General features: G+C 39.6%; 1 protein-coding gene across 4 annotated transcripts in view; it reads right to left on the bottom strand.

Moving 5' to 3' along the window:
- Mtmr2 (myotubularin related protein 2) overlaps nucleotides 1–24,687 on the bottom strand; it is a 56,838-nt gene that overhangs the window by 19,554 nt on the left and 12,597 nt on the right. For 3 of the 4 annotated variants that reach the window (XM_031345125.1, XM_031345127.1, XM_031345126.1), the window contains 4 exons: nucleotides 6,032–6,137; nucleotides 3,793–3,868; nucleotides 1,029–1,123; nucleotides 530–640 (listed from right to left, as the gene is read on the bottom strand). In XM_031345125.1, coding sequence (XP_031200985.1) covers nucleotides 530–640; nucleotides 1,029–1,123; nucleotides 3,793–3,868; nucleotides 6,032–6,137 — 388 coding nt within the window. Of the gene's footprint in view, nucleotides 1–529; nucleotides 641–1,028; nucleotides 1,124–3,792; nucleotides 3,869–6,031; nucleotides 6,138–24,687 lie in introns of those variants that run through there. The other variant, XM_031345128.1, reaches the window with a different exon arrangement.

The following is a 24,687-nucleotide window of genomic DNA, read 5'->3' as shown; positions in this document are numbered from 1 at the left end:
CCGTGCCCACCTGGCCAGAATCCCTTGTCCCGCGGAACAGGGACCCCGCAAGAAATCCCGGTCCATGGTAGTCAATAATTTTAACATGAGATTCAACAAACTTTTAAGATTAGCATATGCAAACATTCTGGATGATACACATACTGAGAGAACGAACCAGAGTCATGTGGTCTAGAGTTGAGATGTGCACAGATGTGCCAGGCGGTGGCAGCACACATCTTGGGAGGCAGAGGCAGCACATCTGTGAGTCTGAGGCCAACCTAGACTCATAGGCTAGACAAATTTCAGGACTCAAAGTCCTGGACTCAAAGTTTCAGGACAGAGACTTTGTCTTAGAAAAAAACAAAAAAAGAGATGTGCACAGAGGTTGATTAGGTCCTGGTATTAAATGCCATGTGACTTAACAGCAAATAATATTCACTACTATAAGAATACATTTCTACTTTGCAATCCACTTGTACCAGTTTCCAAGTATACTAGAGCAAGCTTCCTAGAGCAAATAGAGCCACACCAATATTGTAAAATTTACCTTACACACAGTTTCCAGGCCATAAGAGTTTTCACCTCGGCTGGATGCACCACCAATTTTTTCTACTCTACTTATCACTCCAAGAGAAGCATCTAGAACAAATGGAGGGTCCTGCAAGATGAAAAGAAAACACACAACTTATAAAAAAAAAACAAACAAACCTGTAAAGTGCTTGAATAACATGAACAGGACCATGGGTTCAATCTTCAACACCTGTTTCCCCAAAATGTTAAAAATCTTAACCAGAAATTCTTTAATCAAATGTTATCCAGAGTGAGCTGGGAGTGGTAGAGCACACCTTTAGACCAACCACTTGGAGGCTGAGGCAGGAAGACTTCTGAGTTTGAGTCTAGCCTGGTCCCATAGCAAGTTATAGGACAGCTATGGCTATATAATTAACACTATGTCTCAATAATAAATAAGTCAATTAACTGGAAGTAAGCAAACATCCCAAACACATACAAATATACAGACAGAAGCAAATCCCAAGAAGCCTCACCCGCTCCATGCTCTTGAAATATAATCTGTAATTTGTGACAGTCAGCGTTCCTCGTACAGCACCAGTGAATGGACATATGTAAGTCACATCTTTGGCTGAAAAGACAAAATAGCCATAGTTTACTTGATACTATGTGCTATTAAAAACAGATTACACATTTTAAAAAAGTAATTTGCTTGGCTAATTGTAACAAATCACAGAATAAATGATGTAAAAAAAATCCTTCAGAAGCTTAATCCAAACTTCCAACTTTATCTTAATCTAAGAACTGTAGTATCCCTGGCTGTCCTGGAATTCACTTTGCAGATCAGGCTGGCCTTGAACTCAAGAGATCAGCTTGCATCTGCCTCCCAAGTGTTGGGATTAAAGGCATGCGCCACCACCACCTAGCTAATGCAGGGTTTTTTAATCTTAAGATACTATAAATTCCTTCCATGCCATTATTAGGGCAAAATATCAGATTCCCCCAAAGTAATGCAGGTCAATTCTGAAGAGCCACAAGATTCTACAAACTTCTAAGGAGAGTTTGGAGAAGACAAAAACTTACAAAATCTGTAAGACACTAAAAGTTCCTGACTTTGGTTTCATATTAATCAGTGTGAAGGACTGACTACTTTGTATGTGATTTGAAATGAGACCAATCTTTTAACAGTTGTTCTAAACTCCATGTCAAATCCCCTAGGAAGTGGGAGGTACATTTTCTTAATCAATTTCCAATGCATGTTTCATCTAGAAATTTGTGAAATTAAATAAGCCCATCACTATATAAAGACAGAATTTGTTTCAGTTATGCTCTTGTAGCTTAATTTATAAAGTTTTACCAGTGTCACTGAAATGGTTCTGGATGATGTCAGACCCCGTTTTCTTCTGCAGGAAAAGCAACTGTTATTCTTATCCTACAGCCACCATGGGACATCCTTCTTAAACTCGCTCACTCCCAGCCAAGGAGAGAAGACGCAATCACCACTACTAACATCTGTCTCTGCTTTGTTCTACACCCTCCCTCACTGCAGACAAAGAGAGATGCTTTTAGCTGGCTCACACCAGGGAGAAAAGAGACTCTGACTAGCAGCACCCTGAGCAGAGTGAAGGGCAGAACCAGCCCACACTGGTCACCCAGTACTTAGTTTATAAAGTACTTTTCACCTGTGTATATGTAACTTAGCCTCAATCAAATATATGTGTGTGTGTGTGTGTATCTCAGATATTTATTTATATATGTATGCCTATATATGAATATGTATGTATATATATATAAATATATTTGCTAACAACTTAGATGAGAATATCAATGTGCTGAAAAGTAAAATGAACTGTTCAGCATTCCAGAACCAAAAATTATTAAAAGATGAACCCAGTTCTCTTGACTAAAGACATTTTTTTTGCCATGAATATTAGGCTATCTCTTAGCAAAGCGAACCCACTAACAGAGCATAGTCTGCTTAGTATCTGACTCCTCCATTAAAGCTGAGTAACTCAAGTGTGGGAATACCAGGCCATAATATTCTGAGACAATGAATTCCCATAGCATTCATATAATGCTTCTACTACCATTTGTGCTTCTTATTACATTTATTTCTTTGTATGTGTATATGGGTATGTATATGCTATGGCTATAACACTCATGAGGTTTCTCTATCATTATTAACTATGTCTACTTCAAGTCCTTTGTAGGTATCTGCATTAATATACTCAAATACCTCCATGTGTTGTAAGCAGGAGAACAGTTAAAAAAGAGCAGCAGCAGAAGTAGCAACTCCTGAAGGTGGAAATGCAAGATAAAGAGTGAATCTGAGGCTAAGAACATTTGGGATAGGATGCATGGGATAGTTATGCCTGGTTCAGAGACGGGTACTCATTGGCATGCAGGAAGGTGGAGGCTCAGGCTGAAACACACATTTGTACTCATTAACCTATCTGTGGGTAAACAGACTAAGGAGATCTAACCAACTGAAAGAATAAGCAATAAAGAAACTGGTTGTAGGTGAAGTCCCAGAGCGTGCTGATAGTGAAGGAATGGCCAACAGAAGATTCTTTTGAAAGGCCGCACACTATAATGGAAGCGGCAAGGGCACTGATCTTAGAACAGCAGAAAGAAACCATTATGGGCTGAGCTGTGGTTTTATTAATGAAGAAGTCCCTACGCTATAGTTTCCTTGTCCACCAAAGAAAGCTAATGTCTTTCCCACAACATTATCCTAAGGGTCGTTAGGGTAACCATTCCCATCACTCAGCATCCACACTGATAATATATGAAAAATGGTGCTTACTTTATTTAGCTAAAAAAACCACTTTCTTCACCCTCCCAATGCTTTACTCTTCAACCTATGAGTATTTGTCTTGTGAACAAGCATAACAAAAGCACAAAGTACAGCTTTCCTGACTACTGACTGCCCTCAGGCGCTAGTCTTGCCTGCACACAGATGTTTGTTCTGCAATGAACATCAAAGGCTCCATCCAAAAAATAGCCTGAACTCACTCAAGGAAGACAGTTACAAAAAAGTAGAAAGTAAGACGCTGTACTTTAAAAAAATCACTTGTTTAAGGTTTTTATCTAGCCAACACAGTGGCTAAATGAAGTATTTCAAATAATAAAACTGTTGTTCAGAGTTCAGCAGCAATTTAAAAAGAATAACATTGAATTTGTACATTTCCCAACAGCCAGACAAGGAACACTCCTAACAGCTTTGGGTCTTGGTTTGCAGTACACAGGCTAGAAGCTACAGGAGAATGAACGGCTGTGTAGACAAAAAGCATTACAGACCCATATCTTTAATGTTCTCTCCTGGAAGCAGGGCTGGTTCTTCCATTTCTGCTAATTTGTTTGATTCCCTCAGGATCTAGATGGGGAAATATAAGAAACAAACACTTTTTATTCAAAGGCTATTTTTTTTTCATTCAAATTTCATTTTAGACTACTTTTTTTGAAATTATAATCTTACTACACTAACTTTAAATCAAATTACAGAAACTGCAGTATTGCCACATACAATTGAAAATAATTTCTAAAGTATTTTCTGAATGCCTAAGGATTATAAAATCTTGCATTCACTAAAAAAAAAAAAAAAAAAAAAAAAAAAAAAAAAACTGCATATTTTCACAATAAATCCTAAAACAGCATAAAAATAAAGTAAGCTTTTATTCCTCATTTCATAGGTGAGGAAAATAGGTCCAAGGGGCAGTGAATTTACTTAGTCTCAAAGCTAAAAGATCAGCCTGGGTCCCACAATAATAACAAGAAAGTGCAAAACCCACTTCGCTTCCATGAACCATGCCAAGGGTGCAGAGCACATTTACACTCAGGGACACTAGATCCTTGTGTACATTTACTATTTAGAGAATTCTTAAGTGATGCCAATAACCTTATTAAAGGGGGAATATTAAATTAAATCCTCACCCTGGGAAATGTGTTCCACTTTTCCAAGAAGCAGGTATAGAATTGAGGTCATGTTGTCAGATACCTCCTAAACAGTAGTGTGTACAAAGGTGCCAGTATTGCCCTCTTGGTCAGAGATGCTACTAAATGCAGAGTGGTCAGTGACTAATATAGTCAAAGTGCTGAGACTTAGTCACTATAGAGCAATTAGCCCTAAAGGATACCCCACCCTGCCAGTCATGTGTCCCTCCTGACACACACACACACACACACACACACACACACACATACACACACACACACACACACACACACACACACACACACACACACGGCTCAGGAAACACTGCAGAAGAGTGGGAGGAGGAATGCAAGACATGAAAAATGGAAAGGAATGCTCTGGAAAGCTCTTCTGGACATGACATGTTCGCTACACTGTTAAACTCACTGTAGTTGTATTTATTTGTGTAAGAAAAGTCACCAGAGAGTAAGGGGAGGGAACATGAAATGAAGGATGACTTGCTGAAGTGGCAGTGGGTAACAGGAACCAGGATGGGAGGGTGTGTGTGTGTGTGTAAGAGGATATGACCAAGACCCATTGTTTATATGTCAAACAATAAATCAAAGAAGAGAAAAAAGGGAAACAGGATCCTTAGGAAAAAAAACATAGACTCTAATATTAGGACCAGGGCAGGGTATTGGATGAGCATCTCACAATGTATAAAGAACTTTCAAATATCCAAGGGTGTGAGACCTTATGAAAGATCTTCCCAGTGTGAACTTCTAAAGTGTACATCAATATTCACAGGCCCACAGTGAAGTAAATAACAAGGTAACTAACTCAACAAGGGAAGGCAGAGAAAAACATCTCACATTAATAATACCAAAAAATGTATGCAGATGTTCTGCCCTGGGTCAGATAGCAGGCACAGCTCTCAAGGATGGGCTGTAAGTAACAACTTCTTTTTGAAGATTAAATATAAGAAGACAGAATATTCTGCCTTAAATAAACTGAATTCCTCAACCAGTAAGTAGTCAAGATGAACTCTATGGTGAAGAGACATGGTGATAGAATATAACCTTGACAAGGCTGACGATACAGCACTTCATCTCTGAGGTCTTTCCTCAAATCTGCAACCCCAGTTTGACAATGAGTAAAATGGTCCATATTCTACAGAACATCAGGTCAGCTTCTTCAAACTGAGAATCACTGGGAACAAGAGTCTTAGCACTGTCACAGTATTGGGAATGCCTTATTGACACTACTGTCAAATGTTCTGGGTAAGATCCTGGAGCACAGAGAACACCAAGTTAAACTATGGAGATATGAATCAAAGGCAAACTTTAGTAATGGGAATAAGTACTGGTTCACTACACATCTTTCTCTGTCTGTCTGTCTGTCTCTCTCTCTCTCTCTCTCTCTCTCTCTCTCTCTCTCTCTCTCTCTCACACACACACACACACACACACACACACATACACACACACACACACATAGAGAGAGAGAAATTAGTGTGAGCTTTGCGAATTTTCTTTATGGCCTACTTCATTACTACAGGTTCTACTATAGTGCTGGGAAGATACTTAACAGTCTGGATATCATCAGTATGTTTAGCAGCATACATACCCTCAAATCAGGAGAAAAGTTGTCTGCAGAGGTTGAAATGGAATCTGATGATATAGCAGAAGCTGATTTGGTATGCACTGAGTTCTCTGAATGAGAAGTGGAAGCACTACAAAAGATAAAAACATAGTATGTTTGGAAAATGAGGTTTTGCAGAACAATTTTAAATGTTTGATTTATAACTCCAATAGTTATTGCAACTTGCATTGTCAGGAGATTCTGGGTTGCCTCTTCAATGACTTCTAGAAAGACAGAAAAATTGCAGAGTGTTCTTTAAGCATCAAAAACATAATTTGGATGGACTCCTTCCTTTTATCTATTCATCCATACATTCATTTATTTATTCATCTAAATGTCATCCATGGAGAGAGGTTGGTGAGATGGCTCAGCAAATAGGTCAAATAGAAAAATTAAGGCCATTTGTGGCTGATGAAGCCATGAATTTATGGGGAATAGATCTGTTACAGCAATGGGAAACACGGATTAGCATTCCTCCAACTTGAGAGACAGGCCATAAAATAAAGGATGTTCCTGATGAATGTATTATAAAATTTTATCAAGAACAGTCTGAGACTATCCAAATTGTCCATAAACCAGACACAGCTGAGCCTAACTCTCCAACTTTATTTGGAGGAGCCACTGCTGAAAAACCACCAATAGCCTTACCACCAAGATGGTTGACTGACCAGCCAGTTTGGATACAGCAAAGGCCTATGACAAACGAAAAATTACAGGCATTGGAACAGGTAGTCTAAGAGCAACTGGAGGATCAACACATAGATGAGTCCACCAGCCCTTGGAATGTTCCTGTATTTGTCATTAAAAACAAATTAGTCAAATGGAGAATGTTGATGGATCTAAAAGCAATTAGTAAAATCACTCCAGCTTGGAATCTCATGGCCTTCCTTGTTACCAAGGACTGGCCTATCACAGAGATTGATTTAAAAGGTTGCTTTTTCACAATTCCTTCACAAGAACAAGACAGAGAAAGATATGCCTTCACAGTGCACACATTTAATCACTCTATGCCAACCAAAAGGTACCACTGGAGAGCCTTGTCACAAGAAATGTTGAATAGTTCTACCTTATGACAATATTTGGTGCAACAGCCATTAGAAATAATTTGTAAGTATTTCCCTCAATCCATAATTTACCATATACATGATATCTTACTGGCTGATTTCAGATATAAATACCTTTGAAAAATGTTTAATGAAATAAAAAGAATTTTGCCTTGCTAGGGATTACAAATTGCTCCTAAAAAAAAAAAATACAAAGAGGAGATTCTATTAATTACCTAAGATGTAAAATAAGTCTATAAAAGATCTGACCACAGAAGATCCAAGTCAGAAGAGATCAATTGAGAACTCTTAATGATTTTCAAAAATTGTTGGGAGACATTAATTGGCTAAGGTCCACAAATGGATTAACTACTCAAGAGCTAACAGCCTTACAAGGTGATAAAACTTAAACAGTCCAAGAAAATTATCAGCTGAAGCTGAGAAAGAATTGACTCTGATAAGAAATTACAGCCAAGTAGAGGTGGTGCTTGCCTTTAATCCCAGCACTTGGGAGGCAGAGGCAGGAGGATTTATGAGGTCAAGGCTAGCCTGGTCTACAGAGTGAGTTCCAGGACAGCGAGGGCTATACAAAGAAACCCTGTCTCAAAAAAAAAAAAAAAAAAAAAAAAAAAAAAGAAAGAAAGGAAGGAAGGAAGGAAGGAAGGAAGGAAGGAAGAAGGGAAGAAAGAAAGAAATTAGAAGATGAACATATAGATCATCTTGATCCAAAGATGTCCTGTATTTTTTTGCTTTCTACTCATTCTCCCACAGGAATTTTTATGCAGAGATTATATCTTAATATTTTTAGCAAACAAACAGAATAAAAAATTAAAAACCTCCATAGAAAAGGTTTCTGAATTGATTCTGAAAGGAAAAATGAGACTTGGTCAATTACCTAGAATAGATTGTGGTACATTTTATTAATGTTGAGATTGCTTCATTATGGGCAGAAAATGAATGCTGGCAAAGAGCCTATAGTAATTTTTGGGAAAGAAATTAACAACAAATACCCAAAATGCAAGCAACATCAATTTATATAAAGAACTAATTGGCCCCTGATATAATAAAGGGATTCCAATTTCTGGAGCTTCTACATTTTATACTGATACAAATAAATCAGGAAAAGCAGGCTATAGGTCAGAAAAAAAGCAAGTAAAGTGGCTCAGTGACTTTGTGATTCAGTTCAAAAGTCAGAGTAATATGAGTTCTTATGGTATTATTAGAGTTTGCAGAATCTCTTAATATAGTAACTGACTCACAGTTGTTTTGCATACAGAAACTGCTGAACTTATCCAGGATGGTTCCGAATTAACTACTTCACTACTTAATCAACTATAAGTTATAAGAAATAGAAGCCATCCATTGTATATAACACATATCAGATACCTATGGGTCTACCAGGCCCTTTAGCACAAAGCAATGATGAAACTGGTCAACTGTTAGTAGCTGCTAGATGTTTCAGAATTCCATGAGAAATATCATAAAGGATTTTTCTATCATCTGACAACAAGCCAAGGAAATTATATGAAAATGTCCTGCTTGTTTATATAACAAAACTCTATTACCTGAGGGAGAAACCCAAAAGGTACCCAAGGAATTTGGCAAATAGATGTGTTTCATTTTGTAGAGTTTGGAAAATTAAAGTATGTATGCCATACCATAGAAACATATTCAGGACTTCAATGGGCAACTGCTTTAAGTTCTGAAAAACTTGATTCAGTAATTACACATTTATTAGAAGTTGTGGCAATTATGGAAATGCCTATACAAATTAAGACTGACAATGCTCCAGCATATGTCTCTAGTAAAATGAAACAATTTTTTACATATTATAATATAAAGCATATCACATGTATACCACACAGTCCAACAGGACAGCAGCTGTGGAGAAATCCAAATATACTTTAAAAGAGATGCCTAACAAACAAAAAGGAGTAACAAAAAACCCCAGAGGAAGACTATATAGTGCTTTATGGACTTCAAATTTTTTTAATATGACTGAACAAAAAATAACAGCTCCTGAGACACTGGATTATGGGAAAAAAACTGATGAAGTAAATCTGCCGGTTTATATTAAGGGATGTCCTAACCTCAGAAACGCAGGCAGGAAAAGTAGTATACTGGGAAAGGGTTTTGTGTTTGTTTCTACGGGAAAAGAAAAGCTGAGGATTTCTTTCAAAGTGATAAAAGTCATATTTGACAGGGGGAGACTTCTGAAGATCTTGGCTGCAGACAAAGAAGTCAGAAAGATCAACAAAGCAAGTAACTTGCATTACTGATCCTTCTGCATGGGAACAGTTCTGAGACTAGCTGAGACATGCAAATATCTCCAGACAGGACTTCAGCTATGCATAGTCAATAAATTTTGTTGGCTACAGAGTCCTCATGACTTATTATTACATACCATCCTTGGTTATATAGTCCAAACTAACTTATAAAAAAACACAGATGCCTTACCAGCTCAAACAGAGAGCAAAGAATTCTCTTTGGCTGAGCTGTCTGTATACATTGCACAGTCCATACATATGTTAATGCAGAAATGTGTATTACCTGTCAAAGTTTGTGTTCATAGAGATAAATAACCAAAATAGCAGCCCTGAAAAGATTCACCTTAAGGATGCTAGAAAGATGCTGAGACATATATAATCTAGCATCCTGCTTCATCCTATCTCAGACTGCTTCAATAATGTTTCCTCAAAAATTTACATCCAGGAAAACTTCTATATGGCTGGTTAGATCCTCCAACATTACAGGCTATTCTAGTCAAGATTTCAGTTAAATCCTGAACTTTCTCAACATACGGAGACTAGACAGCAAATATTACAGCTAGATTCCTTCAGACTAACCTACATTTCAATTTTTTAAGGGTGGCATCAAAATGAAAACAATGCCCCAAATCATCAGAAAACAATTTTAAGAGAATGATGGTTCCATTCCTAAAAGATGAGATGGATGTTGTTTTGGTTGTCAAATAGATGATGAATGTTGGTCACCATTTAAAGGAGTTGGATACAAATTGTTAATAGTCTTAGTCAGGGAGGAAACAAAATGAAGAAGGTTAGATTCAGGGATTTTTTTTTCTCTTTCTTCCCTCTGTCCTTCTTTCACTCCCACCTAGTTTTAGGAAGGGAAGGGAGAAGAAGGGATGAAAGACAAGGGGGAATATACAAATAATAGGACAAAAGGGTAGATTATTGAATCTACTTTTATACCAAAGACCAACAAGACAAATATCTTATATTGGTATATATCTTTGTACACTGATACAAATTATGGTTATATTTCGTTACATTGGTATAGAGCTTTGTATATTGATACAAATTTAGGACCATATTTTGTTTGCTACAACATACTAAGATATTGTACCTATGCAATTCATTTAAAAATACAATGTAAAATTCTTGTTCTTGCAAACTGCTATTACAAACTGTTTAGGATATTTACAAAATGCAAACTAATAGTAAATCAATCAAAACCTGTGATCATGTTAGATATTAGTTTAGTTAATTATAGAAATCTGCTTCCTAGGTTGAACAGATAGTAAGTAGCTAGAAATGTTGCCTATTTAGATGTACTATAGATGGTTTTCAAAATGCTCAGAGATCCAAAGAATATGGCATTTAAAGATATTTAATTATTAAAAGGCTTTTATGAAAATGAGACAGGTCTGCTCCTGGCAGCAACTCCATTCTACTTAAAAGAAGATGATGCACATTGAAGAACTTTCATAATAAAGTTTGCTTCAAAAGTGGCAAGCTAGCTGCTGGGGAAAAAAAAACCTGTCCTTGGTTCAACTGAACAAAATGAACAAACAAGATACAGCTGAGCTTTGCCAAGACAAGGTAAGCAGTCCTTACCTTCACAATTCCTGCTCCAGAAAATGTCTGGCAGACACCGGAGCTGGAAGGAGGAAGGTGGATGCTCTGTCCACACAGAGAAGTCCTGGGGAACTGTTCAGTCAATCAATTTTCTCTGTCATTTCTATAGTTTGGAAGCTGCTTGCTCTGCACTTCCTACATATTCAAGTAATATTTATTCCTTCTCAGGTCTCTGATGAGGTTGAAGACTAGACAGTTATAATCTCACAATTAAGCTTATTTAACTTGTTTAGGATTTTTTTTTTAAGTTATGTCTAAGAAGATGTTTTAGGTTGATAGTGCAAATTGTAATAGAAATTGATTTAGGTACAAATCTCTACCTTCACCTAAATAGGATAGAGCATAGAAAACTTTCTCAAGGACGTCAAATACATATGGACTGGACATTGTGAATGTAATCTTACCTCATAGCTTTCATAATAATTATTATTGTATATAGCTTGTTATTAGAAAAAGAGTCTTTTATTAGACTAAAAGGGGAAAATGTTGGCAAGATGTCATTGTGCACTGTGAAAAGATTATTCTTTTATTATTCAAATGCTGATTTCTATGTCCCTATATCTGGCTGCAATCTAGAAATGGCATTGTAATGCTTATTCTAAGAATCTCCTGATTCAATGTTATGTAAGCACTGCTTCCCAATTACCTCTAATTGGTGGAAAAAAGAAAAAAAGTTGATCAGCCAATGACCGGGCAGAGGAGATGATAAGGGCTTGATTTCTGATACCAGCCAGGGGAAGGGTAGAGGGAGAGAGAAGATTCACCACAGTTTGAGTCTCAGATTTAAAAGTCTGGGCATTTAAGCAAGAATGTGCTGGTCAGCCTTTAAGTTCTCTCTTCAGACAAATGATGAAACCAGAGGGCACCAGAGTGTGCATGTGTCACAGCACTGTCCCTGTGATTATGTCAGACACACACTGGCAGGACTGCTGAAAGCTGCTGTCCATTTCAAATGCTGCCCTTTGTGAGCTTCTAAGACTAAGGGACCACAGCACAGAAGCACAGCTCTTTTTCCCTTCTCAAATAACTGTGTATGGTAGATGTTCTAGTCACCATGGCTATTATTACAACACATCTAATTTCTACTGTCCCCTCCTCCCATTTCTCCATCAGTCACCTTCATGTCAAGAACTGTTTTGCCAATTGTTCCACAAGCCCAAACCTCATGCCATCCCACACAGGCTATTTCAGCTCAGCCCATTTACTAACTTTCCTATCAGCCTCAGTGAAACCCTTCCAGCTGGAACTGAACTCTCCATCTTAGGTTTCCAGTCTGTAACTGCACTTAATCACTTTCCTCACAATACTGCAGAGTATGAGCTCCATGGTCCCCTCCCCTTTAAATTGTAAGCTGCCAGACAGTAAAGAACCTTGTAATTGGCAAGGCACTAGATCTCAGAGCAAATTATGCAACCTGATAATATCATTCATCAACCAACACCACTTTGGTCCACAGGTTTCCTAGGCACACACGAGTCATTTGCCAACCCCCACATCTGTTACTCCTGCTATCCTCGCCCCCTTCTACTTCTCATCAACTCTAAGTTACATATGCTTGTTACCAAGTTACTCAGTTTCTTCTACCTACTTTCCCTGCTCAGGGCATCCATCAACAACATTCCTGTTGTGATGTGATGCTGTGATTTTTATTCCACAGAGAATATTGCCCTGGCATCTATAGCAGAATTCTCCAAACTCCCACTCTGCCTCAGCTGATATCTCCCAGGAATCTACTTTCTTGAACCCCTTTGAATTAGGGCAGCTTTTTCAATTTTTCCACAACTAATAAATACAACCAGCACTTTTCTAGCTCAGTTCTTATATTTCTATAGTAGTATACTTTTCTGTCTTCACATATAGAAGACTTCTGATATAAGTGGCCTTTTATACAACTGGTTATAATCCATCCTTGTTAATTAACCCCATCTTACTCACAAAGGGCTTTTCCTGGTCACCTGGCCCATCCCTATTTCTTTCTACTCCAGAACTGCTGTCTAATAAAATTGTGGCAAATTTACTGTCTACAAGGATACATTCCTTATCCATATTTCCATTTCATCAACATGAACATTATCAGTTCTGAAGCAATTCTGCTTCTATAATCTTTAACCCGAGGGACTCAATTTCTCATCACAGATGGTCTCCATTTCCAATAACCTTGCTTTCTTACTTGCCTTTCGGCTACTCTTCAGCCTAATATGCCAGTCCTTCAATGCTTCCATTTTTCCTTATCCATTGTTCTCCCCTGCCTGCTCACTTCCCCTTTCCTATCCAACTTGTCCCTAAAATCTCACATACAGCTGGCACAGATAAGATACTTGCAAAGTCCTTGTTGGGTAAATCCATAAGCAGAAGAATAAGGATCAAAGAACTGGAAGGCTGAAATCAAACCCCTTAGAAGCTGTTGGAAAACCCCACCCCTAAACCCACCTTCAGTAGCCTAGCAACAGCAGGCCACATCATCATCAGCTGCCAAGATACAACACAATCCCACTGCTGCCATTAGGTGTATATTATGCCTAATGCATATGTGCGTACCCCTTATTAAAAGCCAGTGCCTTCTCTTCCTGCTCTCTCTCCCCTTCCACCCTTGCTCAGAGGCAGCCTCTGCATATTGCCCCACTCCTCCAATAAACCTCTTGCATGAGATCTGTTGCATGGTGTGATATTTGCAGCATGCCTTAGTCTATACCCAAATTACTCAGCAACTAAATCATAACACTGGTGTCATGATTCAGTAGGATATCCTGGTGCCTGTACACTTCCCAATCACGGACTCTATCCCTTGTCCCCAATCTTCCTGCAACAGACTCACTTTTTGGCTCACCTAACGCTAGGCACCCAATCCAACACTGGCAAATAGCGAGTTTTCCCTCCAGTCCGTGTAAATGCTTCCCTGGATCCGAGGGACTAACTGTTGAGTTTCTGGCACCTCACTGGTATTCTTGGAGGCAGAGGCATCCCCAGCCATGGTCTTGAAGACTGCTATTGAAGCCCTTCACAGATACCTACTTCTGATCATTTCCCTTGGGAAAGAGACTTCACTTTTGAGCTTCTTTCTTTTTTTTTCTCCCCCCACCTCTTTTCCCCCCTTCTGGCTTCATTTGAAAGTCCTGGCACCTCGTACTTGTGTCTCCTCCAGCTTTTAGCCCTGGCCCTTGAACTGTGAGGTGACAATCGCATACTTTCTGGAGAACTTCTGACAGCTCCATCTAGCACTCAACTTAAAGGCCTCTAAACTTATCTGCCTTTGGAGTAGAATATATCTCAATACCCCTTAGATAAATAATCAAAATGGCTGCCCGGCAGCACCCTAGATCCTGACATTATTAGGGACCTCTAGAGAAACTTCCATCAATCTAGGAAATGGAGGGAGATTCTATGTCTACGCTTTCTCTTATCTTTGCTCCAAGTTCTTCCTGTTCCTGTTCCCCTACTCTGTTTCTTCTAGCTAAGAAGTCTGAATAAGAGGAAACTTCCATTATTCTTGACTCTGCTATAAGAGCCCCCTGAGGCCCCCCTTGCTAGTCTCAACCTATTGCTGCTTCCCTTCTGGCTCCCTCAGCAACAGGCTACTCTAACCATGCCACTCTAGCACCCACTTTCACCCCACCATCAGCCTCATCCCTACCCCCACTACTCACTCCTGCTCCTCAATGGGACACCCTCTGTCTCTCCTTATCCACTTAACTCCACCTCAGGTCTCACTTTGCAGGAGCCTACTGGTGTGGACGGCCTGGTCAAGGTACATGTCTCTTTTTCATTAAGTGAACTCTCTTAAATAGAAAGAAAAAAAACATTAAAAACAACAAAAACAAAAAATAAAAACAAACCCTGGGGGTTTTATATCTCTAACTCATCTACTTTCATTAAAGAATTCCAATTTATTACCAAACCCTATATGGTCTCACCTTCTATGACATATGTATGATTCTAAGTAACAATCAATTTCCCAATGAGGCAGTCTGACAGGGACCCCAAATGGGACTACAATACCCCAGGGGGGCATTCTAGCTAGAAATCAGTTTACAACCTGTCTCCTGGCCAGTCTCCATTAGGTCATCCAAGACAAAAATGAAAATCTAGCTCAATTTCTAGAATGCCTCATAAAGGCCTGCTTACAGTATACCACTCTAGACCCTGAAAACCCAGAGGACAAACAACTCCTCATGACCTATTTCTTTTCCCAGAGTTGCTCCAATATTGGGGCCAAGCTTAAGTGCTTGGAGACAGGACCCATAACCCCACAGGCAGAAGTCTTAGTGCTGGTGGGAGAGATGAAAAAGGCCATAAACAAAAATAACAAATGTTGACCAAGGCCATTCAACCAGCTTTAGCTGCTTCCCAGGCTTCCTTGCTTCCTAAGGCTCTAGGACCACCAGATCTCTGTTTCAAATGTATTCAGGAGGGTCACTGGGCCTGGGCCTGCCCTAATCTCTGCAGGCTACCCTGGCCATGTCCTAGTGCCTCCAAGAGTCAACACTGGGTTGCTGACTTGCCTCCGCATCCCTCAAAGTGCAGGGACATCAGACTCAGATCACCCTCCAGCCCACCTTTTAGGCCTAGCCATAGACAACTGACCACAGGGAGCTCTGGGTAAGCATTATGGTAACCCATCTCCTTCCTCCTGGACACCAGGGTCACTTACTCTGCCTGATGGAGTTTTGGGGACCCACCTCTCCTCATTTCCCTATTGTCAGGGCAGGGGGCAGCCTTACCAACCTCACCAGATCCCACCTCTCAACGGCATTTATAAGGGTGTTCCTCTCACCCACTCTTTTCTGGTAGTGCCAACCCGTCCCATTCCCTTATTGGGAAGGGATCTTCTAGCCAAAGTAGGAGCCTCTATTTCCTTTGAACTGCCCCCCTCCCCCGCCAAAGCCAGACAGAAGCCCTTTTCCTTCTCCTAGCCACCCAACCTACTGGTTCCAACACATTTCCTCTGGAAGGGGAGGAGAGGGAGAGAGGAGAGGGAGAGAAAACAGAGAAGACAATGAAAAGAGGAGGTCTCCATTAGAAGTGATGGAACAGTAGCACATGCCTGAGTAAAATGCACCCCCAGGACATCAGACTGCTGGAGCAGAAATAACCCAGAAAGATTAAAACACCAAGTATTTAGGGTCCACAGCTGGGGAAGTAGCCAGTCCAGCCACTAGAAAAGTTTACTAGAGGCTATCACCCCATAACTGCCAAAACCAAATAAGAGTCTCATTCATTTGTAAGCTAGCTGGGGATAAGCATCAATCAATTAATTTACAAACTATTTCACACCTTGAGCACCTCCATACTTGCAGCTAAAACTCCCAATGGGGCCTACGGCCTGATTCAAGATCTCCAGTTCATGCATTCCGCAGTGGGCCGCTCTGCCCTACCATAGCTAACCTTACACAACACACTCCTGCCCACTACCCCAGGTACCTCCCATTTCTCAGTCGTGAACCTCAAGGACGCTTTCTTTTTTATTCCCTTTGACACTCAGTCACAAAACATCCTTGTTGTCACCTGGACTCACCTTAACACTCCCCTCTCTACCTAAGGCACCTGTACTGCCCTACCCCAGGGGTTCCAGGATAGCCCACACCCATTTGGCCAGACTCTGGCCAATGATCGATCAATCTCCCCGCCCCCCCTCTCCAAATCTAAATGTAGATGACCTTCTCCTCTTCATGTAGATAACCTTCTCCTCTGTAGTCCCTCCCTACAAATTAGCTAAACTGGCACCTCTGCTCTTCTAAAAGATTTCTTGTGCAGTCGGGGCTAATAGAGTCTCTCTAAGGTCCAACTGTCCACCCTTCAAGTCACCTACTTGGGACTAACCATTACCCTGGATAAAAAACACCTAAAGCTGCCCTGTGCAGTCCCTCTACCAAAAAGATGTTATCATTCCTAGGAATACCTAGCTTCCTATATTCCTAAATGCCCTCTTTCCCTTCCTCATCTGCCCACACTATGACCCTCACATGAAACCCTTCTCACCCACTGCCAAGCCCTATCAGAAGCTCCACAGTCCCTCATCTAGGCCCCAGCTCTATAACTCCCAGATCTAACCCATCCCTTCTCCCTCTATGTAACAAAAAAAGAGAGATATGCACTTGGGATCCTAGGCCACCAACTGGGACCTTCCTTTGTACCCTTGGTATATCTGTCAAAAAAAATTAGACCTTACCATTCAAGAGATGGGCGGCCTTCATACTTGCTTTAGTAACTACTGAGCTCCACATTTGTGAATCTAAGAAAGTAACTTTTTTTAGTCACCTCACTGTCATCTCCCCTCATAACCTGTCCCACCTCCTAACAAATAAAGGCTTACAAACTCTACCTCCCATCTGGATTCTTTCTCTCTAGGTGGTATCTCTAGAAGAAGATACTACACTTGATTTTCAATCACGCCCACCCCTCAACATCTCAAATCTTCTTCCCCAACCAAACACAGACCACTCCCATCTCATTCTTGCACTGAAAACCTAGAGGAACTACTGCCCCATCCCACATACAAGAGGACACATTTGCTTCAGGCCATCTATACCTGGTATACATACATAAGGAGAGCCAAAATGCAGGCTATGTCAAAATGTTCAATACCAGTGGATGAAGCAAGACCCTCCCTGCCCACACCACTAATCAACAGGCTGAACTAATAGCTTTTACTGGTGCACTCCAATTTGCATAAGGATAATCCCTAACCATCTACACAGACCCCAAATAAGCCATTCACATCCTCCTATCACTTGCTGCCATCTGGAAAGAATTTGGACTACTTAGAACAAAAGAAGGCTCCATAACCAACTAACACCAAATTATAGCAATGCTAAAAGTCTCCCATCTCCCAACAGTTATTGGAACTGACTGCCATCAGACTGTCCCATCAGACTGATAATTATATCATCTCTATGAGAAATAACCAAGCTGATGACGACGATGGGCCCTACGGCCTGATTCAAGATCTCCAGACGAGGTGGCTAGACCTGCAGCTCTTGGAGGCCTGGATCCATCTCACCCACCATAGGACATCCCCACTATCACCTCCTGCCAATGGTGATAGTGGACTCACTGGAGAGCACGATTTACCTTGCTACCAGATTCTAAAAAGATAAACTCACACGACAGATTTCAATGTAACTTTTTACTATCCTTTATTTAAAGAAACTTGTTTTGCAATGACTATTCTCAGTAACCAACCACTGTGTCTCATGGTAAATGGTTGGATGGTGAAAAAAAATGTTTAAAATTTATATAAGTTATAAAGGTCTAAGAAAATGTTTTAAGATATATAAATGCAAGATCTCTTTCCCTTTCTGTACTGTTGTTACATTAAGACTTCAAAAGTTCAGAATTTTAACACTGATTAGTAGAGTTCTGATAAACTATTAATCTAGCTCTGGTAAGCACTGACTACTATTACCATAGTTACAAGATCAAGATTTTACATTTCTTTTGGTTGTCTTCTAAGGACAGATTTAAAAGTGCTTCTCACTAATGCTAAAAACATCTCTGTCAATCTATGTAACCATACTCTGTGCTGTCCTCCCCTTATATAATCCAGCCATTTTGGTTACATGGCCCTGTTTTGGTCTAGCCTTTATTCTCTTGGCTAGTCCCTTGGTCCAGATGTTCCTGTCTCCAGGTTCCTGCCCTGTTTGAGTTTCCGTTCTGACCAGTGATATGGAAGTGTAAATCAAATAAAATAAATCCTTCCCTCCCCATGTTACATTGGTCATTGTGGTTTCATCACAGCAGTTAAAACACTGACTAAGATAAGAACCTCCTAAGAACAGAGGCAGAGACCAAACTAGCAATAAAATGTAAATAGGAGTGCTCATAAGGCACATAGGGACCAGAATCAACAGAACTTGGCACTGACTTGGTAAGACAGCAAGGGCAAGAGAAGAGTCAAAATATGATCCCAAGTCTTCTAATCAAGAAGGCATTCTGCCAACTACACAAGAAAGGAGAGAACTGAGTCATGTGTGACACTGACTTTTCAGGCAGAGTTGGCACATATGCTGCCATGTATACTAGAAGGTTGAAGGGCTTGGAGCCCCATCCTGCATCTGTGCATGTGTTACGTATCCATTACTCAGTGCTAACTTAGCATAACTTCATGCTGGGTGAGTGCACTGTAAAGATGCAGAATTCAATATTAGGATTGCTACCAAGGGGCAGGCACCAGAGAGCAAGGTACCTATTCAATTATGCACCTTATTGAAATCAATGCTGTAAGACTAACTTTAAAAAGAAATACTACAGGTACATAGAGAAGGATAGATTAACTATGACCAAGAAAGGTCCAGGCAGGTAAAATTCTGGGTGAATTTTAAAAACCAAAAAACCATGATATGACACACGAGATATACAGAAGAAACAACTGACTAAACAGATGGGGAATACAGAAAGATTATAAAATGCTGACTCCATTGAAGGTGAAGGTCTCACAAAACTACTCAAGTTGATATGTTCACTATACAACAGAGAGATTAAAGCAGGATAGTAGCTATATCAAATCCAGAACATTATACTGATCCAAGGAATAGAGAATGCATTTAGTATTTACTGGGTTAAACTATGCATCTACTGGTGTACAAACTACAAGTAAAACAGGATCCACAGAGTCCAGAACAGGCATTCCCAAAGGGAGAACATAGCCCCCATAGGTATGAATAAGATGGCCCTTTGAGAAAGAGCCAAACAGAACAAAAATTTTAAATGTTATTTTGTTTTCTAACATAAAGTCTCATGTAGCCTTGAATCCCTGATCTTTCTATCTCCACTGCTCAAGTGCTGACATTACAAGCATGTACCAACACAATCAGAAAAAAAAAACTATTATTTTAAACAAAAAATACAATAGATGCCAGGCATTGGTGGCACATGCCTTTAATCCCAGCACTTGGGAGGCAGAGGCAGGCAGATTTCTGAGTTCAAGACCAGCCTGGTCTACAGAGTGAGTTCCAGGACAGCCAGGGCTATACAGAGAAGCCATGTCTCAAAAAACCAAAACCAAAACCAAAACCAAACCAAACCACACACACAGTAGATAAAATCATATCCATTATGTGAACATGGGGGGACAGGACAGAGAGAAATGTGTCTAAAAATACTCTTTATAAGGGTAATAATTTCCTTAAGAGATAATAAACACTGGTTTAGCTCTATGATAACAGCTGGCATATAGTACTCTTAGGTTTAATTTTATTTAAACTTATTAGATAAATTACTTAATACCTGAGTACTAAACACATGCTAGGAGCTATTTGTATATTCATAATGATGAAATAAAATATATGTAACAATCTAACAGCACATTATTTCACAAACAATACCATGGCAACTATTATTTTAGCTAATAGAAACTAGAAAAGGATACCTCCTAACCATTAGAAATCCTAGTTTACAACAACAGAGTTAAATATAAAAGTGGAAAGTTAAATTAGGTAAAATTCTTAACAATTTGCTCTTTAGAGAAACAGAGTTAAGGCTAGAAAGATGGCTCAGCCATTAAAGGCTAGGCTCACAACCAAAACATCAAGAAGCAGAGTTAGCAGGATGTGAACAGACAGGCCTGTCATCCTAGAACTTGGGAAGCAGAGGCAAGAGGATGGCAAGTTCTAGCCCACCTATAGGTAAATGATGAAATCCTGCCTCAAAATGAATTTGAAACTTAAGAGAAAACAGATTACCATGGTCAGATAGTGCTGCCAGAGGGAGACTCTGTGCTGGAAGCACATGCTTACAGGACTGACGAGAGTTAAGGACCTTTATAAACACTGAAATCACTTTGCTAAACTAGGTTTCATGGTTTCCATCATTCTTCCACTCCTGAGAGTGAAAACAGTCCCTAACTCTCCCCTCTCCCAGTGTATGCACATCCATACAAATTTAAACACTAGAAAAAGGTGAGCCTTGTCCCTCAGCACCACTGTTTAATTATACTGTATCTCTGTCCATGTAAATGTTCTCTTTGAACTGCAGCACCATTTGCTTTTCATCCCCAATTGTTGTGGGCCTTTTTGTCAAAGCCAGTAAGTAGAGGCAAGACCTAAATTTAAATTAAAAATCATAATCTTCTTCTATTATATTACTCTACAGCTTTCAGTGGAAACACATACACATACATAAGCACACACATACACACAAATACATACACAGAAACACAACACAAGACACAGTCATAAACACACACTTATTAAACACGTACTGACAAAACAAAGCCGTAACTAGCAACTTCCAGCGCTGAATAGCATGCAAATATTAGTAAGATTCAAAACTATAAACTTAGTCACGATACTCCATGCCCCAGACCATTAATGTCTCTCTTCAGAGTCAAGCATGTTATGCCAAAACAGGAGGCATAAGCAGAACAAATCTTAGAAATTAATGTAGCATTACAGCAAAGCTGGTCAAAATATAGCCAGCACTCTGGAAAACTGTCCAGGACATCCATTACACTTTACATTATTCATGTAGACAATTTTTCCTATGAGAAATACCCCTTGTAACAGCACTACAATTATACTCTAATGTATTAAATTCTGATTATCAACCCTTAAGAAGGCCATTAACAACTCACAAACAGCTGGGATGTAACTTAATGGTTATGTGCTGGCCTAGTAGAAGTCAAGACCCCTGTGTTCAATGACCATCACAAATGCATTTGTCTAAATTTTCAGCATCATTTTTAAAAGTAGAATGAACCTGGTATTATTTAAATTCTAATTTCCGGTCTCAGAAAAGAATGCTTCCATGTGTCCACACATATATACCTCTGAAAGAACACAACTTAAATCTATACTGAAGGCTGGGACAGAACAGTGAGCGTGCTCACTCTCCATCCCCAGTCATCCCCACTCTCTCAGTGGCACAGCTTCACCCATCACAAAAACTACACAGAAACCATCATCTGACTCTTAGTCATCCCCACACATCTGCTCATCTCTGTTGTTGGACTACAATGTCCTTTTTTTCCTTTGCTGCCCTATTCAAAACTCTACTACTGCAAAGTGCAGCATTGATGTGAACCCTAATACAAGCCAGGTATCCTCAGACAGACAGGAACTACTCTGGCCTTTTCCAAACAGTGTCAAAAGGTACGATAAAGAACCTTCTACTTTTCTGGAGTTTCTTTTACTTGGGAACTTCTAACCCCCAGGTATACATATTCAGAGAAATGTTAAGGATACAGACTTACAAATTAAGAAAATCCCTCCTAAACAAATGAATGTCGGTACCTATTTTGAGGATTCACACCTGGGACTACCAAGTATACCACCACCAGTACTTTTTAACAAAAATAACAGCAAGGTACTTTTGTCTATGAAACACTGGTTTGCAGGACTGTTAATAAAATCATCACTACTTTCTTGTCACATTGTCACTTGGCAGCAATCAACAGTAATAAACAGAATATAGAGTCTAAGCAGTAACAGATTCCGATGCTCATCCTGATTCCTCCTAAACCAGTACTCCAATTCAATAAAACACTTCTTGTAAAAGTGAAAATTAGACACAAACCTAACTACCATCATACATGCTTAACTCAAAAGAGCCCAGAAAGTTAGACACGTGTCACCTACTTTTCACACTCCTAGTAAACAAGTCTCAAGAGGATGCAGGATCAGCCATGTTTCTTCTACTCCCAGGCTCAGCTGACCACAGTTGTTGCAGTAAGTGGCTTTTCTCGCTGTCGATTCAATTTGTTGAATATCCCATGAAACGAAGAGGTACTTTCAGAGTGTTTTCTGGTTATTAATGTCATCTGACCATGAATATTAAAGAATGCCTTCTGAATTCTGATTGGAGGAAAGCTTTTCTAGGAATGCAAATTTTGCTCTCAACAGTCACACAATGGACTGCAGTGTTCCTCCTAAGCACTGTATGTGCTTGTGCTTGTTAGTCATTCTCTTGAAAAATTTATTTAAAAAAATAATAAAAGGCCTGCAGTGTGTTTCATAAAACAAAACCCTTACTGTCAGAATATCTGTCTCCAAAACAGAATACAACTTCACCAGAACACAGTTAGTGCACTTTAATCACTTTTTTAAATGCTGTGCCAGCTTTAGTGCTTAAACTTAACCAATCTAAAGGATCAGAGAGGTATCAGAAATGATGTTTTCTAAGGGAACTGACAGAGATGAGAGTCTTCACTCAGAGAACAAGATGGATCTGAGCCCTGCTAGCCGTGGCTAGTGATTACTGGCACTTTGGAAAATGCCAAGAAGAGCGAGCAGGTCATCCGGGACACAGAGTTAAATTGTAAGTATCATTTTATTTCCAGATCAATTCAGTGCATGTGATTTGTTAATTCCAACATAAATCTGAACCAATTTATACTCATAACAGCTTACAAGACACTCCCCCACAGAATGGTTTTGCAAAGGTCATATTTAAAAGTGTAACAAAACTGATAAACACCAATGCACTGTAATCAAAATGTCAACAGAGGGTGAGCTGAGGCCAGGAGCAGAGGCCCCTGAGCTTCAGCATGAACCTAGCAGCCACAGCCATCCTAAAATAACTCCTCAAAATCTGTTTTATTCACCAATGTATATTCAGCAAGCAGTTTAAATTAGTACTTAAGTAGACTCACGAGTGTGGCCTACAAGGAAAACTGCCTTATGTATCAGCTAACTGGAGAAAAATATTCTAAAGTGAAATTTGTCAAGTAATATCTCGGGTCACTGGCAGGGTAAGCTTTGACCTGGACAGCTTTCTGATTTCAGCAAGCACCAAAACCACATGCGCACCAAGACTCTATTTTGTGGGAGTGTTTTTGCTTGCATGATTATATGTGCACCACATGCATGCCTAGTGCCTGCAGAGGTCAAAAGAAGGTGTTGGACATCCTGAAACTGGAGTTATGGATAGTTGTGGACTGCAATGTAGGAGCTGAGAACTGAGTCTCCTGTAGAAGTAACAAGTGCTCTTGACCTCTGAGCCATCTCTTCAGACTCTCTTTACATCTTAATAATTGACTTTGTTGGAGATTGGTTCTAATTCTTTGATTCAATCAGGAGTCTGCATGTCCAAACACTGAAGGTCCTTGTCAGTCTTTAGCAGGAAATATTTTAAAAGGCACCATCCCATGCTAACACTGTCTACTCTCTAGCCCCAGTGGTCTCACTACCTCCATGGCTAGCCCTCTGCAATGACCTCCCATCTCGAGATTCTCTTGCTGTGGATTCTGCTCATATTCCCAGCCATCCACCCCCTGTGGTTAGCTGTCACAAATCCCTGGTAAAATCAAAACTCTAAAAGCTTGTAATTTATCAGTCAGATTTATATCAGTAAATTCTCACTCCACAAAATGTTCACACAATTTACTCAGAGCCAATTGATATTGATATAAGCTGCCCCACTAGATGGGACAAGTTGTCCTATAATTATCCATCCCTTATAAGATACTTGAATCTGGATCATCTTTCTCTTCCTCCATCTTCTTTCCTTCTCTCCCATCTCTTCTATCTCTCTCCTCTCTAAAACTCCCAACCTACCTTCTTTATCCACTGCCCATTGATTGGTCCCTTGAAATCTTTATTCATTAGGGGAAATTTCTGCCACATCTCACCTTTTCTATCCAACTAAAAAAAACAAAAAAAAAAAAACAAAAAAACAAAATACTTTTCTCTCAGATATAAACTGAGTATAACTATTACCATTCTGTAATTTATAAAGTACAAAATACACCTAACACCCAGTCCATCATTTTTGTCAATTAAATAGAACA

This window comes from Mastomys coucha, unplaced genomic scaffold (assembly GCF_008632895.1).
Source record: "Mastomys coucha isolate ucsf_1 unplaced genomic scaffold, UCSF_Mcou_1 pScaffold23, whole genome shotgun sequence".
Taxonomy (NCBI): Eukaryota; Metazoa; Chordata; class Mammalia; order Rodentia; family Muridae; genus Mastomys; species Mastomys coucha.
The sequence above is the reverse complement of the archived record's forward strand: the minus strand, read 5'-3'. Positions and strand labels throughout refer to the sequence as shown.